At 45.4% G+C, this 19,997-nt stretch overlaps 1 protein-coding gene across 1 annotated transcript; it reads left to right on the forward strand.

Annotated features, from left to right (window-relative positions):
• Nucleotides 1-333: 333 nt before the first annotated feature.
• Nucleotides 334-17,189, forward strand: rasgrp3 (RAS guanyl releasing protein 3 (calcium and DAG-regulated)). Its single transcript, XM_088934110.1, has 14 exons — nucleotides 334-390; nucleotides 1,224-1,355; nucleotides 2,154-2,301; nucleotides 3,258-3,431; nucleotides 4,076-4,192; nucleotides 5,695-5,970; nucleotides 6,334-6,414; nucleotides 7,387-7,500; nucleotides 9,128-9,243; nucleotides 10,150-10,297; nucleotides 11,338-11,374; nucleotides 12,122-12,265; nucleotides 14,060-14,400; nucleotides 16,309-17,189. The coding sequence occupies exons 1-14, from the start codon at nucleotides 386-388 to the stop codon at nucleotides 16,315-16,317; spliced, it is 1,842 nt and encodes a 613-aa protein (XP_088790236.1). The 5' UTR covers nucleotides 334-385; the 3' UTR covers nucleotides 16,318-17,189.
• The last annotated feature ends 2,808 nt before the right edge of the window (nucleotides 17,190-19,997 follow it).

Raw genomic sequence — 19,997 nt, forward strand, 5'->3', positions numbered from 1 at the left:
TGTTTCAGTTTTGACACAATGGAAAAGATCAGGCATTCAGATTGAAATGCCAGAGATGTTTAACCAGGGATGAGCTACTTTAGTCCTAGAGAGCCACTGGGCATCTACTTATCATTCCCCTCTGAGCTTAATTACATAAATTAATGGCATGGATAAGCAATTAAATCACCTACAACCTTTCTTTTTAAATATCAGGCAGGTGTTAATGGAACACCTCATGAAACCCTCTCTTTCTGTAAAACACACAATTGTCAGCTCCTGATTTTCAGCTACTGGTCTTTGTAAGCAAAAAGACTAAGACAATGAACTTTCCTTAACACGTGACACGTACCGGGACTGTGAAGGTGAAGACTGCCAGAGAACAAGACTGAAAATCTGCTATTTCATGAGGTAAGCATCTGCACTGCTGCTCTGGGACTCCCAGTCCATCAGCTGCTTTAGTGTGCGCAGCATACACTGTACCTGGTATAGGCTCTGTTCTTCTCAGGACACAAGCAGGCTACGCTACTTTCTCCCGCCCAGCAGGGTGCGATGTGAATCACATCACCTTGCGGGAAAAGGCAACAGAAAAGGGAAATATGTCGCATAGATCTCCTGTTCAATTTTTTGGGGGTGAAGGCAACTGTGACTCAGCTAACTTGTCTTCACATTTTCACCAGCTGAACCTAATTACCTAATTGAAGCCTTAATTAAACTAACAGGTTGTGTCATTGGGATATCTGATGATTTTTTTGTCCTTCACAAACATTTGGGAGAGAAACGTTTTACCTAGCCTATGAAATGCCATAGTTAAAAGGCGACCTCGAATATTCTGAAAAGCTGAAAACCACTTCTTGTAGTGAATTTCTTCTGAACAGAGACACGTTATTACTATAACAACAGTGATTCCATGTGTGAGCCTCCTTAGGGCTGTGAACTCAAGTGTTTGAGTTTAAACAAATTGTGAATTTACTACAGGAGCTGTGCAGGTGGAGATATTGCCTTGACAATTAAAAAAAATGATTTATAAAAAGAGGGATTTGACTTGTCTGTTTATTTGTGAAGCACAGCAATAATTAATGCATTTTGTGTCGTTTTCATGTCTTTTAAATATGCTGTAGTTAATTAGGTGTGTTTGATCTTTTTGGCAATAGAAATGGCCACAGATATGTAACGCTTTTCCTGGGATGTTGAAGAGAGTGCTGCACAACTTTGTAACCCTAACCCTAACCCTGCCCGGACAGGTACTGGATCATGGAGTTCCCTGCGGAGTTTAACCTTGATCTGGGCCTGATCCACCTCACAGAGGAGTTCCGGGATGTGGCTGCACAGCTGGGCTGTGACGAGCACTTCAAACTGATCGACATCTCCACCATGTGAGCACACGAGCCCACGCACCACCTCAGTCTCAGAGTGGCTGAGACAACATTGAAAACAAACATGATTCCTGAACAGAGTTTATAGGGCGACTGATTTTTTACTGAATGTGTATCAAGTTCACAGTATCACAGTATTAACTTGTGAACTGAAGTAAGAAGGGAAATTGATTGGTCTGTTAATCAAGGTGACATTTATGTTCTGTTTTAAAAAGCATCTCATAATTAAGAGAAGTTGTGTATATATGATTTTAGAAATTTTGGTCCATGAAAATTGACTTAGCAGACTGTGATACAGCATTGTTTTTGCTGTATAAAACAGCAATACCAGCAAAAGCTCTCTGATTTCTAAAAGGCCAATATTGAAAAGGGTCTCATCCAAAGTGAAGCCTCTACAGTATTTCTCTTGGCTGTTTCACAGATAAATCTTGCACATGCCAGGAATGCAAAGAGAATCATATATCATACAGTAAATATCTTTTCATCTTTCCTCCAACTAAGAATTGCCAATTGCTTTTTCACAGAAAAACAGCTACAGTATTTAATGTCTGTAATATCTCTTCTTTATGTATTTATTTTAACAGCAGCTCGTGATCAGAGCTCCATTGTGGCACTGTGTTCTTTTTTTTTGACGGTTTGGCCCCAAATGCTCTCAAACGGCAAAATAAGACATTTGTCAAGAAAGTTCGGTATTTAAAGAACAATGGTTAAAAATAACAACGATCAACTTGGGAAAGTGAAATAAGAAGCATACAGTGCCTTCCTATATAACTCCACAAATCCCCCTTGTTGTTGCAGCCCGTCATATGACTGGATGAGGCGGGTGACCCAGAGGAAAAAGCAGCCGAAAAAAGGCAAAGCCTCGCTGCTCTTCGACCACTTGGAGCCCATGGAGCTGGCGGAGCACCTCACCTTCCTGGAATACAAGTCTTTCCGACGGATTTCGGTGAGCTTGCAAAGGCGCGGGAAGGTCGCGGACAGAGCAGTCGCCCGTCCATCCGTTTCCTGGTGACCTTATCCGGCACGGTGCCCCGGGGGAGCTGGAGTCCAGCTCTGCCAGCACAGGACACAAAGGCAGCACACACCTTCGCAGGGCACACACAGACACACTCATACTGGCACCTAGGGCTTCCCAGAAGCCAGCCAGCCAGCCAGCCTACCAGCATGTCCCACTCGCACACGGGGAGAACATGCAAACTCCACACAGACAGCTCACCAGGAAGCCAGGGCCCCAGCATCGCAAGGCAGACATTCTAAACACACCATGCCAAGAGGGAATTTCACCACATGTGGGCAGGGTAGAAGCCACAGCCCTGGCCTCTTGCATGGTGCACATGCGGAAGACCGGACTGTCTTAGAGCACAGTGTGAGGTTGACTCAGCTAATTTCCCCACTTGAAAGCAGACCTCCAGCCATGTCTGTCCTAGTGTGGAAGAGTCGTGTCACTGGCCAGGCTTAAAATACTAATCACTGAGGACCTGGAACAGTGAGCTTTAGGAAATGTAATTCCTGAGAGAACAGTGCGAGAAATTTGGATGTTAATTATTCTTGGAGCCAGAATATTTTTCCTTGCCTGTTAGATCTTCATGTGAGTCATTTAACCTTCTTCATCGTAATGTGAAAGAAGTGGAGTGATGAGCTTTATGCTGTAGGTATTGCATAAGCAAATATAGCACATGACATATTCCATTCAAATTAATTGTGTCACAAGCTGTTGTTCCTCTTACTTTCTGCACAATCTAAGCCACACAAATACACCTATTGTCCAAGAGTGACAAAATTCATTTTTTCTACTTTGCCATGTAATGAAATGACATGTTTGTTTCCTTGAAGCTACCGTACCAATTGCATGCTTATCCAGTGAGCTGTTTCTGCACTGTAATGTTGTCTCCCCTGCTGCAGTTCACAGACTATCAGAGCTACGTGATCCACGGCTGTCTGATGGATAACCCCACCCTGGAGAGATCCATCGCTCTCTTTAATGGTGTCTCCCAGTGGGTCCAACTGATGGTGCTCAGCAAACTGACGCCCCAGCACCGCGCCGAGGTCATCACCAAATTCATCAATGTAGCACAGGTACCAGCTTCATCAGCGTAGTACAGTTCCCCAAATCACCACAGTAAAACAGATCCCAGACTCACCAAGGTAAAACAGATCCCAGACTCACCAAGGTAAAACAGATCCCAGACTCATCAAGGTAAAACAGATCCCAGACTCATCAAGGTAAAACAGAACCCAGACTCATCAAGGTAAAGCAGATCCCAGACTCATCAAGGTAAAGCAGATCCCAGACTCATCAAGGTAAAGCAGATCCCAGACTCATCAAGGTAAAACAGATCCCAGACTCATCAAGGTAAAGCAGATCCCAGACTCATCAAGGTAAAACAGATCTTTGTTTGTTATTGTTTCATTATAATACCATGATTTTTCATTATTGCATAACCTTAAACACAACTGAGATAAGGAATGTTACAGTTTGAACTTTCATTTTAAATAATTGAGCCAGTTTTTTTGGAGAAGGCTGCTGGAAGTTTGTGTACAGTATTCATCTGAAAAAAAGGTCTCGGTACTGTGCTGTCTTCAAATGCCCCTTTGATACCAGAAACAATGTGATTTCTTGTGCTTCGGCGGTGCTCTTTAATGAAGGTGGAGAGCTGAGAGAATACAGCAGGGCTCTACAGGCCAGGTCATGAGCTGTTTCTCTCCTGGTCTCCATGCAGAAGCTCCTGTACCTCCAGAACTTCAACACTCTGATGGCTGTCGTGGGCGGATTGAGTCACAGCTCCATTTCTCGGCTGAAAGAGACTCATTCACATCTCTCGCCTGAGGTGACAAAGGTGGGGGAACAGAGGACCTCTGACAGCTCTTTTAAAGCTTTCTGAACATCTTTCAAAAATTCGCTGTGCCAGTGTTTTCATGCAATGCAGATGGGCACCAGTGATTCTCACTCCTTGCTCTTCTTTCTTACTTCTTTTCTGTCCTGTTAACCTAGCATGATGCCCAAAATCAGGATATCAAGGAGCCTTAAATTAATACTGATCAGCTCTGGGGAACATAAATCATTCAAAGGGTCTCAGAAACTTTCACTCCAGGAATGTAGTGTGCTATATCAGGATTGTTCCAGACGGCAGCTGCTCTTTCAGTAGTTAAGATGGGTCTGTGGACTCGTTGTCTTACACTTAAAAAGAGTGTAGCATGAACAGGAAATGCAAAGCTAGAAAAGTAAGAATTCCTTTGCCTTACGTGACTGGTGTAAACAATTTTTAAAGGTCAATATGCATATTTTCACTCACATGCTGTGTGCTGTGGTCAAATGCTGATCCCCTCTTTCTTGTTTTTTCCTGTTCTGTCATTTATACTTTACTTCATCTAGATTATCACAAGCTCCTAGTTTTCCATTCGTCCACCCATCTTCTAACCACTTCTTCCAATTCAGGGTAGCAGGGGTCCTGGAGCCTTTCCCAGCAAGCAAGGGGTACAAGGCAGGATACACCCTGGATGGGATGCCGGTCCATCGCAGGGCACAGACAGACACAAACACACATACAGTACACTCACACCAGGGCCAGTTTACTTACCAGTATGTCTTTGGGCTGTGGGAGGAAACCCACAGGAACACGGGAAGAACATACAGACTCCACGCAGACAGAGTACCAGGTCTGGAACTGAAACCAGGACCCCAGCGCTGAGCCACCATCTCGCCCTTCCCTAGTCTTGTTAAAGAAAAATTCCTGAATAGTTACTGTCGTTCTGATTGTACGAAACATTCGTGCAGCCTGACAGTTGCCTTAGGCGGAGCTACTCCTCAACGCGAGCAGTTTGAGTGCTCTGGGAATAGAGGAGCAGTAACAGAGGCCCTGTGAGTTCCCCACTGGGAATCAGTCCCGCTCGCTTGCAGGCTCCGAGCGCACACAGAGAGCCACTCTCTAGACCGCCGGTCGACCCATCAGACCAGTTTACTGGGTTCTCTACAGCGGCAGAGCTCTGCATCAGCTTGCCTAATTCCCCCCTGCTTCACAGCAAGCTCGGCGACTGATCTTCACAGCGAGTCTCTGCCTCCGAGAGCCTCACCCTACATAACCACATAACTCCACTGCACCAAAAGACTGGAGCCTCTGCCCCAGCAGAGCTGTACACTCCCCAGATCCAGAGGAGGGTGACATCACCTCTGTAACTCGCTCGGCGCACTGAGCCCTGTCATGTGAGAAGTGGCTGTTTTCGCTTGGCTCTTTGCACCCACTTGCTCAGGGATTTCTAACCCCACTGCCTTTGTTCTGAATATTGCCCTTTCTCTTGTCTTCCTTCCTCTCTATTTCTATTGATTTTGCTGCTTTCACAGATTTGGAACGAGATGACAGAGCTGGTCTCCTCCAACGGCAATTACTGTAACTATCGGAAGGCGTTCGCAGAATGCGAAGACTTTAAGATTCCCATCTTGGGGGTTCACCTGAAGGATCTGATAGCAGTGCATGTCGTCTTCCCAGACTGGATAGAGGAGAACAAAGTGAATATTGTCAAAATGCAGCAGCTGTACGTCACTTTCGTCGAGCTGGTATCGTTACAGAACGCCACTGCACAAGTCGAACCCAATATGGATTTAATCTACCTGCTGACAGTAAGTCCTTTCATGTCATTATTAATTTGTAATATTTAAGTGCATATTGCTACCGTTCCTAATAAAACAGTCTAGATTTCACTCAAACACTCTTGAATTTATTACACAATCTGATAAATGAGACCATGTAATTCCTTACCTATGTTGAACATATTTATGGATAATCTTGCAGTCGTTTAAACCAAAGTGATTATTTTTTGTACTGCTTCGGAATGATGTGACTTTCAAAAAAAAAACTGCACCTATAGACTAAACTCACTTATTTTTGACAGTGATTTGAGGCCAGTGGGTTTACATCTACAGCGAGTGTAAACAAAAACTGCTGCATAGACAGCGATTCTACAGTGCATTTAATCTCCTTAGCTTTCTCTAGATCTCTATTACACCGAAGATGAGATTTACGAACTCTCTCTGCTCCGGGAGCCCCGCAACCCCAAATCCGTGGTGAGTGTCTGCCGAATGGAGCTTCTTTCCGGGCATTTCTGTCAGGGAAATGGCTGACCTGTCACTATTGAGAAGTGTATTAGGTACAGACCTGGGGAAGCGACAGGTACAAGTATTAAGGGAAAAGCTATCAATACGATCACAATTTTTGTATGCAGGAGAGCTGTCTTTATTTAAAAGAAACGCTCCTACAGTGAAATGTATAGAACTGTTTGTTCAAGGTTTGTTCTGAGAAATAATGTGACAACACCTTCAAAAACATATGGCATGCCTATCTGGAAAAAAGGGCAAAAGGCAAAATGGAAATTAATGATATTATATTAATTTTATTTAAAATATATATATTTATTCGGTAGAAATCCTAAGCACTTTAACCACCACCTCAACCAGCACTGACATGCAGCAGCATCTCTGGTGATGAGAACCAGCCGGTCAGCTACTCAGATTAAGTCATTAAAAGAAATATACCATATCTGGAATTCAACTGAGGGATAAAACTGGGTAAACTTCACTTATAACCTGCGGTGGACTATAGTCAGCACATCAGGGCTGCATCCTCACTCTTACAAAAAGTTCCACGAGCTCTTTAATGGCTGCAGGTAGCTAGGATCTCTTCCTAAGGACAGCACGTACGGCACCACAATGTTTTTGATCATCGTGCTGTGGCTGATTCAGCTTTTTCCTTAGAGGTCTCCCGTTCTCAGTAGTGACCAGGCTCAGCCTTGCTGATGGGCAGCCATCTGTGGAGATCAGGCTGTATGGTGGTATAGCTCCTGAAAAAATCTGACATTTTTTCCTACACTGGGGGGGGGGGGGTTCTCTTGTTTGTCGTTCATTGTATTATCACCAATAAAAAGAAGAGATCAAATAACTGGGATTGGAAGGAATTACAAAGCTGAGAGCATGATTCGGTTCTCATTTTGACTCACTTGGAAAGGTGTGATTGTCCTGCGTGTTTCTCTTTCCCCACAGCCTACCTCTCCCACCACTCCAAACAAGCCCATGGTGCCCCTGGACTGGGCGTCCGGAGTGACCCCGAAACCTGACCCCACTGTCATCAACAAGCACATCCGGAAAGTTGTGGATGTGAGCACTCTGTTCTTGATTTCATTACCCCGTCCTACGCCATCATTTCACTTATTCCCAGTTGAATTAACCTCTGAATGCAACTCATTAGGCTGTTTTTTATGAATCTGAAAGAAATCTGAAAGTCTGTGTCTGTTCAGTCCATGCTTTCGACATATAGCCTTTTCTGCATTACTGGGATTTTGGTTTTCTAAAATAAAAATAAACTCAAGAAAAGATACAAACATCCATCCCATGTAGTTAATGTGGCTGTCAGTGACTAACTGAAGCAAGAATTTCCTCTAGTCATTAGCCAGGAAGCAGGGTACCAGCTTCATCAACATGGCTGGGTAGCTCTGTGAAAGGCTGAGTCTTCATTTACCCCTCAGTCCCCTGAGCTTGGGTTCCCTGCCGATGTCTGAGTTTTGTCTGTTCGAGGCTCAAGAGATTCTGTTTTCATTTTAATCTCCCAGTCCTGGACATTCCTTGCCCCACACCCGAGAAGGGGGAAGCACCTAAAGAGATTGTTGAAAGTGTGAGAAATATTGATGAGGATGCTTTATCTTCCTGTTATCTGGTCACGCTCTGAAGGAAACCATTTGCATGAGGCTGGAAGTTCCTCTGCCTAGTTTGCCACCTGAAGCTAGTTGTCTTCAAATCTGTGTAAGAGTGAAGACTATGATGATGATGATAATAATAATAATCAGGAGAAAAACCATCTCATATTGCTCATGAACTGGGAATTTCACATCACCGTTTATCCTCTACATATAAGAAGACCTGCATCCAGGGTCTGATCTTGCGGTGCCCCAGGGGCAGGACACAGACGTTTTTGTTCTCAGGGATTGTTCTGCAGTGGAAGCAGGTTGTCCAGCTCTAATTATTGCAGTCCAAGCTCTAATCAATTAGTGATTAATTAGTGACCGATCAATATCTAATGATGAGTCCAAGCTCTAATAAATCAGACAGCTTGGCAAGGTCAGGGAGACAGTCTTCGTGGGTCAATGGAGACTTGCTACTTTAGGGAGCCATGACACACACTCACTGTCGCCTGTCACTGAAGGAAGATGTGTTGAGGCTTTAAAATCAATGCGCCGTGCAATCAGAAAAGCTCTTAACTGAAAACTGCCTAAGCGCGTGTTTCTGCATCATGAGCACGCACTACCCCACAAGTTCCATCACCACACAAGGACCCAAAACCCTGAATCCTCTTCCACAGAGCCCTGACCAGCTCCTAAACACCTGTTTCCTCTACAGAAAGCTGGGAAATAACATAGATTGGAGGACAGTTTGCAGATGACAGAGCGCTCCGGTGTGTTGTGTTTGTGTCAGTTCGAAGAAGAACATGCTTGACAACTGTTGTTCAAAGTTTAATAAGTATGATTGAAAAATAATGAAGTTAAACTGACTGCAGCTCTGATTCTTCATGCTTACGAAGTGACTCCTGTACAATATTAACAAAGTGACAGATGAGACAGATTTGCTTGATGGAACATGAGTAACTGACACCCACATCCAGCATAATTAAACGTTAAGTTAATATTCTATTTTTAAAATAAAGCATTCTTAGTTATTGACCAGGTCGCTGCTGTCTTATCTAGAGGAGTACCTGGCAGTGTGAGTAATTTCTGCTTCTTCTGCTGTGAAGTCGGTGTTTAGGAATTATGACCATGACCATGATGGGTACATCTCTCAGGAGGATTTTGAAAGCATAGCTGCCAACTTCCCCTTCCTAGACTCCTTCTGCGTGTTGGACAAGGACCAGTGAGTCTCGGCCGGCCCTGTATGATTAAAGTCATTAGTCAAAAAAATAACACACAAGATGGCAACTAGGGTATGTCACAAGAAAGATATCATGTGAAAAGACATTTCGTGTGTCATCTATCCCCAGGCAAAGACAAATAGATGCTTTAATGGAAGCTGTTTAGTCTTTTTAATGTTTTGGTTTAATTTTTGGTCATGTCTGCCAGGCTCCTTTGTACTGAAGCTTTTTATGTTTAAAAATCTGTATAGACGTTTGGAATGGACTGTACGTCATATAAGGAATGCTGTTCATTCAATACTGTACTACATACAGTAACGTGGGGACTAACAAATTACTGCTGACAGAGTAAGCTGTTCTGCAGTGGTTTTCAGGGCAAACAACTGATTGTTGTCACCCTCACTAACAGTTTTATAAAAAACATGATGTGTTAATGCATTAACAGTGCCATCTTTTACTTTTTAAATATAAAAGTGTCTTAAAAGCGTCACCCGCAGTAAGAATGAGCTTTGAGACCCAGGTCTGAGGAGGTGAATGTTGTCCTACCCTGCTCTGTTTCATGAATCAGGGAATATCAAAGCTCCAGGTTAATGTTTAAAGCATTAATGAAAATAATTTAGCATACTTCTCTATTGTTGTCCTCTTAATCTGAAATAAAGAGGGAGTAGCAATGAGTAGGAAAAAAGCATTTTAAACCTATGTCTTCCAGTGAATTGAGCTACATCAGATTTCCTTCCTCCATTTTGTCAAGCTGTGCAGCTAGCATGTTCTCAGAATGTTGTAAACAAAACAAATGTGTAGTTTATGACTTTTTAATAAGAAGATTTGTGAAGCTAGCATTTATTTCAAGCTAGCATCTGGCCATTTCTGGATAAAGAAATGTCTAATCCCCTCCTGTGTTGGGACAGGGACGGGCTGATCAGTAAGGACGAAATGATGGCCTATTTCCTGAGAGCGAACTCCCTGCTGCAGTGCAAGATGGGCCCCGGCTTTTCCCACAACTTCCAGGAGATGACGTACCTCAAGCCCACCTTCTGTGAGCACTGCGCTGGATTTGTGCGTAGCCTTCTTGATAAGCTACCTCCTTCTGTCCTGTACAGTTCGGTAACTCGCAGCACGTGAAAGAATTCAACAATGGAAAAGAGACATGGTTCAGCTTGTTTGTTTCAGCTGGCTTTGACATTAACATCAATCAACGTGAAAGCCATACGATCTACAACAGTATAACAGAATGTCCTATTCATGTTTAATTAAATGCTAATTCTATTCTCATTATGAAGCATTGCAACATAGCAATGAGAACTGTATTTCCTAGAGTCCTGCATTTCATTTCTACATGATCTGCTTAGGCATGGTGGCACAGGGGTTAGCACTGCTGCCTCGATGCACTAGGGCTCTGGGTTCAATTCCTGGGGTGCTGTCTGCATGGAGTTTGTATGTTCTCCACATCTTTGCATGGGTTTCCTCCAGGTGGTCCAGATTCCTCCCACAGTCCAAAGACGTACTGGGAGGTTAATTGGCTTCTGGAAAAACTGGCCCTGGAGTTAGTGGGTGTGTATGTTTGTGTCTGTGTGTGCCCTGTGATGGACTGCCATCACGTCCAGAGTGTACCCTACCTTGTGCCCAGTGCTTCTCTGAATTGGATAAGCAGCAGTTGAAAGTGATGTAGTGAGATGATCTTAGTAGGCTCTAGGCTCTAGGCCGGTCTCTGTGTAATCTGAGTGTGGCTGTGAGGCCCAGCTCTCTGCTGGCTTGGCAGCACTGCTGAGACGGTGTGGGCAGCGAGGTGCCAGTGACTGTGTGCGTGTGCAGGGGAGAGGGTGAGCGCTGGTGTGAGTGGAATGTGGGCCCACTCCCACTCCCACTCCCCTCCCCTCTCCTCCCAGCCCTGGCCCTGGCCCTGGCCGAGCTCCGGAAGGGTGTTGAGAGGAGCCGTATCCTGTTTGTGACACGGCTACGCGAGCCGCTTCCTCCCTCCTCTCCGCATCACCTTCCTTCCGGCGTTCCTTCCTCCAGCCTCTGACATTCTTTTGTCTTTCTCTCTCCTCTCTCTCCTCTCTCTTCTCCTGTCATGCCCCCCGAATGCTCTCCTGCAGCTCTGGGGGATCATCAAACAAGGCTACAAGTGCAAAGGTAAGCGCCAGTCCCTACGTTCCCGTGTGCCAGCTTGCCCATGTGCCTGTGTGCCCGTGTGTGCCCATTTGTCTGCCTGCCTGTGTGTGCCCATTTGTCTGCGTGCCCGTGTGCTAGTGTGCCCGTTTGCCTGCGTGCCTGTGTGCCTGTGTGCCTGCTCGGACGAGCTCCACGCAGAACTGGGTGCAGTGTGTTCAGGAGTCACACCCTGTATCTGATACTCCAATACCTCTGAAAGTAGTACTCCTGAATAACAAACATCCTTGTGTTTAAACAGTTCTGTTGGTGGCCGGGGGACAGGGGAGAGTATGTCTAGCCCCCTGCTGATTGGGTCCTTCATAACAAAACCATCAGACCTCAGTGTGGAACCATGAATGGAGACGCTCTCCCTGTGGTTTAGCACCATACAGCAGAAAGATTAATAACAAGAACTGATTTCCTGATATTTTGTATTGCTTTCTATCCGGATGAAACCAAAAGCACTCTACATATAGAACAGGACAATTTGCCATGCTAAGATCCTTTGCATGAACTCTAAGATATTAACTGGTTAAAAATCCACATTTTTATTTGTGTCATTCCCTGTACTGTATTTCCTAATGCTTTTGTGTTGAAATGTTATTGTGTTTATGTTTAAAAATGGGATATGCATGAGGTCGAATTTGAAAGTGACAGTGGAGTTCTGTTGATTTGCACTGGGTCCCTTGTGGGAGCCTGGTGGCAGTGCCTGTGCTGTGTGTGTTGCAGACTGTGGTGTGAACTGCCACAAGCAGTGTAAGGACCTGCTGGTGCTGGCCTGCAGGAAGCTGCCCCGGGCGCCGTCGCTTGGATGTGTGTCTCCTGGGCCCTGCAGCTCCCTGCCCAGTAGCCCTGCGTTGCCCTCTTGCACTGGTAAGACATGGTGTCCAGTACAGCACTCCCAGTATACAGCACTCCCCAGTGTACAGCACTCCCCAGTATACAGCACTCCCCAGTATACAGCACTCCCAGTGTACAGCACTCCCCAGTGTACAGTACTTGCCAGGCAGAAACTTCCCAGGCTAACTACTACAACAATATTCTGTTTTATTCATAAGCATTATTGTTCACATTTTCTTCATTCATATTGAAGTGATTTGACTGTTTTTGATGCCATTAGGTGTGCTCTGCAGGCCAGTGTAGGTACTAGCAAACAAACAAGCAGGTAACTGCTGAAATAAAGGAAACACTTGAGAAAATGAGGGATACAAAGTAGACTGAAAGCAGTTAATAAATCAATTAACATCCCATCATGCTGAGGGTCATGTGTACAAATGCTCAGCAGGCCCAGGTGCCCATTATTCTGGCTGCCCAGGCTAGAGGAAGAGATCTCAGTGACCTTGAGAGAAGAGTGATTGCTGGGGCACGTTTCGCAGGAGCTTCAGTGAGGAAGACTGCTCAACCTGCTGATGTTTCACGAGGAACAGTGGCTGAGATGATGCTGGCATGGAAGACTGAGGTTAAGACGGGATCAGTTAGGGCCAGTTGTGGACGAAAGCGGATACTCCTTGACCATGATGTCCGTGTGTAACCCTGTCTTAAGGGGAGCTGGGTGTTAGAGCTGGCTATAGTTGCTCACAGACGTACTGGTGTCTTACGAACTACAAGTCCCGTAAACGCACTGTTCAACTTCCTGACAGCGTCTATTGTCACAGTCCCGAGTCTGCCAGGCAGCTTCACTGTTAATTTGTGTGCAGGAGGTTCTGACCTGGGATTCCTTTAAAAAAGCTTATTACTTCGGGTTTACGGGTCTGACCTACAAAATTGGGAGGGTTTCCAGAGATACGTACGAGTCAGGCACACAGCAGGCTGGTAGTGACAGTCTAACTACCAGCCTGCGTGAGGCGCTATTCCCGACACCTGTGCCCCGCACCTCATCACCTGGTTACACGTGCATTGGTTCTGAGATGCAAAACAGAGGAGCAATTCTGAATCCGCTGACTGCACATATCAGTCTTGGGCGTGCGCAGGCAGTTTCGTCAAGCGCAGCCAGCCGAGAACTTGACAGGGAGGGATACTGTGGTCAGGTTGCAATGCATAAACCCCGTATTAGAGCTAAAAACGCACTTTTGGGCGTAAAGTGGTGCCAAAAAACACAGAGTCGTGGAGAAAAGTCATAGGGTTGGATGAGCGATCCTTCGCCCTGTTCTCAGCAAGCGGACGAGTCTACGGAATCATCCAGGATGACGAGGCGTGAGAGGTCACTGATGGGTTTGATGAGCATGAAAGCAATGTGAGCCATGTGCCACGGCCGTTAACCAGTCACCAGATCTCAACCCAGTTGAGCACTTATGGGAGATTCTGGAGCGGCGCCTGAGGCAGCAGTTTTCACCGCCATCAACAAAACTCCAAATGCTGGAATTTCCCATGGAAGGACAGTGGTGTATCCCTCCAGCAGAGCTCCCGATGCTTGCAGAATCTCTGCCAAGGCGCATTGACGCCGTCCTGGTGGCTTGTGGTGGCCCAGCGCCCTGTGAAGACACTTTCTGTTGGTGTTTCCTTTATTCCGGCAGTTACCTGTAGGTCGATTCTCGTCATTCTTGTGTTGTTGGTGAGGGCACTGTGAGTGTCTCGCGGTAGATTCCGACTGCAATTCTCCCGTTTTGACGCCGTCAGAGAGCGCGTCTCTCTAGAGAGCGCTCTGGAGCAGCCCTGTCCTCTCCCCAGCTCAGGATGAGGTGTTCGAGTTCCCCCGCGTCGCGCCCACCTGCCCGGACCTGGATGGCCGGTCCATCACCCTGGTGACCGGCTCGGCCCGCAAGATCTCCGTGCGGCTGCAGAGGGCCACCGCCAGCCAGGCCACGCAGACGGAGCCGCTGTGGCACGAGCACGGCTGGGGCGCGGGCGACGGCGGCTCGCACACCTTCCCCAAGATGAGATACAGGCTCCACGGCAGGGGCTCCAAGAGCAAGGGGTTCGCGCGCTGGGAGAACGACAAGCCGGGGCCGGCTGGCGCCGAGGAGCGGAACGGGCTGGGCACGGGCGAGGACGGGCCGGACGCAGACGAGGTATGGAATCACCCGCAGGGGGGATGAGAGCCCTTCCCAGCACTGCTCCTCTGGAGGGGCTGATAAACAGTGAACTACTCGCATTCCCGAGCTACAGAGTTTCTAACGCCAGCGCCGACAGCCCAGTTCAGCCAGCCTCAGCTGGCAGCAATTTATCATCATTCCTGATCTTGTTTCCTCACGCACCCCTTCTCTCCCTCGCATCTGTCTTTTGCCTCCCTCCTCCAGCCCATCTCCACCTGTGCAGCGGCCCCTTGGTCACCCCTCACCCTGCACAGGGGTCTCAGGAGCCCTCAGCCAAGCGAGTCAAGACAGACTTACTAAAACACTCCATAAACCTTTCGATACGCTTAGTTCTTGGGTGTAGTTATTCCAAGGGAAATGAGCAAAGGCGGTGTGGAGGGACACCATCTTCAGTGTAATTTAGTGAAGGCGTTTTCATTTGATACATAAAGAAATACTGAGAGGGAGGCTACCCATTCAAGCTAGAGCACAATATTATGCTTAGGAAGAAAAACAGGATTTAGCCCAGAGATGTGAATTTTATAGATTTGCAAAACATAACTTCACTTCATTAGTGGGTTAATGTCCCACTAATGCAATAAATCATATTAAAGGAAAGAAAGTAAAAACGTGTCTCTGGAAGGTTTTCAAATTAACATTGCTCTTCAGATCTTTTCATAAAAAAGGCTCTTTTTACAGCGATTTACATGTTGTGTTCTAAATCTAGGCCTCAAGGTTGAATTTTCCAGGAGTGTACACCTCACAGGTGCATATCAAAGTAGAGATTAGCTTTACTGGGAACTGAAATCAACAGCAAACTTACTTCAAGGCCGGTGAAAAGAATCCTGGTTATCCAGATTTTAATAACCATGGCGACGGTGTCGTCAAGGTCTCAGAGTAACTACTACTGTTACTCTTTTGATCCCAAGCCGTATTCATCCTAAACTCAAGGCTGGCTAAAGATGTACTTTCAGCCTTATGTAAGGGTTGCCTTGTGACACCAGTCCGGTCTGGAAACTCTCGGGTGCAGCTGTGATGTTAGTACATAATGCCACAGGCTGCCTCCTGTTTCAACAACTAGGGAAAAACCTGGACAGAGGGAACAAAGGGTATGAATGTGACATAACTCGAATTGACAGTACATAAGGAGAATTCCTGAAAAAAAAATAAGTATTTGAAAAACAAACAGTTGCTGAAATAAGGAACCTAATGGGGATTAATAATATTTTTTCCCCTAACTTCAAGTGGACAATGAGATCACTCTAGACAGTGAGATCCCCACATCTTAACATATTTTAAACTCCAACTTAAAACAGATTACATTCTATATAAAATACATTTTAGCACCGAAGTCTCCCTTTAGGAATTTTGGGTTAATCACAAATTTCTCAAATTTGGCCCATGTGTCAGTCTTCACATATCCCTCCCTCCCTCCATCCAACTGCTTCATAAAACTCAGAGTCACGAGGGAGCCAGAGCCCATCCCAGCACGCAACAGGCACATGGCAGGACACACCCTGGATGAGACACCAGTCCATCACAGAGCAGGCAGACATGGATACAAACATGCACACACTCACACCAGGGCCCTGGAATTTCCCTGGAATTAACCTGCTAGGTGGCGTCTGGACTGCGGGAGGAGACCCATGAGAACGGGCATGTACAATATCCACTCAGAAGGCACCCTGGATCGGAATTGAACCCAGGGCCCCGGCACTGCCGATCACTGTGCCACCACGTCGCTTGTTTACAGTTTATATCTTACATCTATCTGACAAAAACAAAGGAACATTAAAAGCCTTTGTCCTGCCTGATACAGCCCCCTTGTGTTCACTCCCTGTCCGAGATTTCTGAAGGAATGTGCTTGCTAATGAAATCTGCTTTCCCGCTGCGCTCTGTCGACAGGACAGCTGACTTCCTGCCAGGTTGGACGCGCCCGTGAGCCTGCAGAGGCCCCCCCGCCACCGGCCCCGGAGGATCATGGGAGACGTGCTGGGCTGCCTGAAGCCCTGGCTCGCCGAACTGGAATAGTCCCGGCTCGACCAGAAGCGGGCTCCCGTTTACCCCGTGCTCCAGCAGGATCGGCGTATGTGGAACCTCATGAAGTGTGGCGGGGCAGTTGGCGTGGCCTAGGGGCAGTGCCAAATTCTGACGAAGGGGAATGGGGCACTTCCTCAGGTGGGCTGAGGCCCCACGCTACAAACAGCTGTCGGTCTGTCTCCCCTCAGCCCACCCCATAGTCTTGTTTATGTAGATGCACTCAGCAAATCCCCTTCCAGATAGCCTTCCCTCCTCCTGACTCTTCTTCCCTGTCCTTTCCAACCTGCCCGGACAGAAACTGGTACCCCAGTTGCTCAGACTGAGTTTCGGTATCTTCTCCAGTGGGTGGCTACGGGCTGTACTGCGTTTTTAATGACTGAACAAGAAGCCAGTGAATGAAATCTTCTGCATCCTGGCCAGAATACAGTACACGAGGTTCACCTGTTACTGGTACCACTGGAAAGTGAACCCTATTTCTTTATGATGAAGTTAAAGAGACAAAAGATGAAAAACAAATTAGAGAAAATGTAGAGAAGGCTACAACGCAGGTAAGATGGCAATAGTATACAGAGAGGAGGACAAATGTATGTGAGACACAGAAAGAAAGTGGATTCATGTCTATACAGAAAGGACAGTATAGTATATACTGCACATCTGTAGCGCAGCACTAACAGTGAGTATGGTTTCACTGTCTGTCCATCATGTCAGGCTTGACCGAGGTAGGGATATTTCAAAAAAAGGAAAAAGAGTTTCAGTTTGGACTACTTTTGAAGATTATGGTTAATTATGCATGTTTGCCTCTAGGAAAGCTCTATTTTTTTCAGACTGTTGAAAGGGAGGTTTTCTGAAACTTGTTCTTTTTTTTTTCAAATTTAAAAAGATTTTATCTCCTAAAAGCGGGAACATTCTGGTAAAGGGCAGACTCAGCACAGATCTCAGACAGGATGCAGACCCTAGAAACACCTGATTGGGTTTGTTCATATGCTGTGTTTTAAATTGAAACATAGACAGACACGGGAATAACTGTTACCTGAGAGTGGAAAGCTAAATGTGGCACCCTGGCTGTTGAAAAAGGGCTGTGAAGTCAGCCGGGCCCTGTCAGCTGGCTGTGGAAGAGAACATTCTAGAAGCACAGCCAGGTGCATCCGCAGCTCCTGGTGAAGGATGTCTCTCATCCAGAGCTGAGCAGCACAGGCTGACTGTTAACTGAATCTGGGAACATGAAGGCCTATCCTCTCCCCATCAGGATGGCTCATAAATACGTGTAGACCCATCTTGGTGTGCAGTAAATTAGTCAGATAGCCCACACTGTGTGAGCAGCTACTTTTAGACACAAGAAACTCTATTAAAACTGAAGTAATGGGGCACTGGCAGGTTAGGTCTGCAGAGAGACCCGGTAAGGCTGAAAACTGGCAGTGGACAGTGGATACCACCCAGCTGAATACAGAAGGCCAATGCCTTCTGAAAGGCTGATGCTTTCTGAAACATCTCAACATTTTAAATAGACCATTTAAAAGAGGAATCTTCATTTATGATGGGTACTTACGACACCAAACCGTTTTATTTTTCTTCATCATTAGCTGGAATTACAATACATGTTTGAGAAATATTCCTGATATCAGGAAACACCCACACCAACAAAGGGATTATACGATAAAGGCTCCTGTATTCTCCACTGACAATCTTGATGTAGATCTACAGTCGCATACGTTATATAAAGTTTGGGCCTCATCCCAAGTTGTATTGTTAATATTATTAAAATAGCTGGTCTACTTGAAAAATAAGTTTTTTTTTATTTTTTTACAGCTCCTGAAATGTATGTCATTTATGTTGTTCAAATGTTTATGAAGATTATTCAGTTAGTATTGTTTTGAATATAAAATGAAGAGTTAAACTGTAATTTATGAGCTAAGATCAGTTTATTGTACTTCGCTAATGCCTCGGTATTTCTGATAAAATTCCAGATCTCAGCTCCTTTGTCAATCTAAAGAACACCAGTGAAATTCTTCATCATTAAATGTTGTTTGCAATGTAACAGTTTATTATGAATCTACACTCTCTGGCCTGAATGCTAGGAACCCCCAGAGAGGCACATGAGGTCCTGTTTCATCTTTGACCTTGTGAAGTCAAAAAATGACATATGAGTAGCCTGTAGTCATGCAGTGTTTGTCACAACATTATTGTAACAGGTGGAGTCTGAGAAGAGCTGCAACTATTTGGTTTGAGCTGTAGTTTCCCATCATCCTGGTCATGCAAGACAGCATTTTAATACTCATCATTGAGACGAGGAAATGAACAGGACCTCCTTCTGCATGCAAATTCCTGCAGTGTGTTAAAACTTCAAGAAATGAGCCAGAATTGTTTGCATTTTGTTTGGAGTTGCAGAAGGTTGCAACCCAGTTCCATTTCGATCTGCAATAGGCTCACCTTCAGTTGAGAATGTGAGCTGGACGGTGATGTTTGGGATTGAATTGATTTCGGTTGCACCAGTTTTCAGCTGGAGTAATCCCTGTAGTGACTGGGGCAGTGGGCTTTTGTCAGCGTTTGTCTGGTGTAAAAGTGCCAACTGACAATCTTTTCAACAAATACGCCTTCACCCTGGGGGAAGGGACACATTGATATGTTACTTTAAGAGAACAGAGAAGCGTCTTGGCTCTTTCTCTCTAGAGCAGCTCAAACACCAGGCCAGAGTTTGGTCTGGCTCTGCCGCTGAGTGACTGTAACTTGACCTGTGTCGACTTCATTTCCGACATGCTGTGACCAAGCCATGTGAGCAAAAAGAGCAGATGTTTCTCCTCACTGCTGCTATGTTCCCCTGGCATAAACAGAAAAGTACATCCTGAGCAAAACCAATTTCTACTGTTCTCGCAAATCAAAATCTATGTACAAATTTGCACAATGTTGGTAATACACACCTTGACCCAACACAGCAAAGTGGGCTTGCGCAGGTATCCTATAATTTACTAAATACAATGCATCTCTCTTCTGCTGCTGGTGTGCACATTCTGTTTTCTGTGCCATCATGCTGTGGTCACTCGGCTCCTTACTTTCCAGAGTCTTGCAACTAGAAAAAGCAGTCAGAAGGATTGTGAATTACTGGCTTTTTTCCTGGCAGTTGATCAAAACTTTAAATAACTGTCTAATGATAATTATGTGAACGTGCAGTTAATATAATTAGTAGTAGTGGTAGTACTACAGAACTTTATCCAAGACAACCTACATCCTAAACAATTATTTTGTGAAAAATAAATCGGTTAATTAATATTTCAGCTAATATAGCAATTCTGCTATGAGTAAAAGGTTCTAGGTGTTTTTTTCAATACACGACACAGAAAGAGGACAAAACAAGGTACAGACACTTGGAATCCGTTAATATAGCATAAGAACATAAGAATAACACAGTCAAGCACATGAGCCATACAGTAAGAAACATCGGGAGCCCTGCAAATTATTTCAGATGTTGATTTTGTAGATTTTGTTTCAGAGGATTCCCACACAATAAAGTGCATAAAATTAACAATAATATTAGTTTGAAAAATGATTAAGTAAAGTTG

Source organism: Atractosteus spatula, chromosome 15 (genome assembly GCF_055471065.1).
Source record: "Atractosteus spatula isolate fAtrSpa1 chromosome 15, fAtrSpa1.hap1, whole genome shotgun sequence".
Taxonomy (NCBI): Eukaryota; Metazoa; Chordata; class Actinopteri; order Semionotiformes; family Lepisosteidae; genus Atractosteus; species Atractosteus spatula.

Excerpts from the sequence above, each read along its gene's own strand:
- rasgrp3 (XM_088934110.1), top strand. Across the intron at positions 6,415-7,386 it reads CCCGCAACCCCAAATCCGTG|CCTACCTCTCCCACCACTCC; the intron begins GTGAGTGTCTGC and ends CTTTCCCCACAG. Across the intron at positions 9,244-10,149 it reads TGCGTGTTGGACAAGGACCA|GGACGGGCTGATCAGTAAGG; the intron begins GTGAGTCTCGGC and ends GTGTTGGGACAG.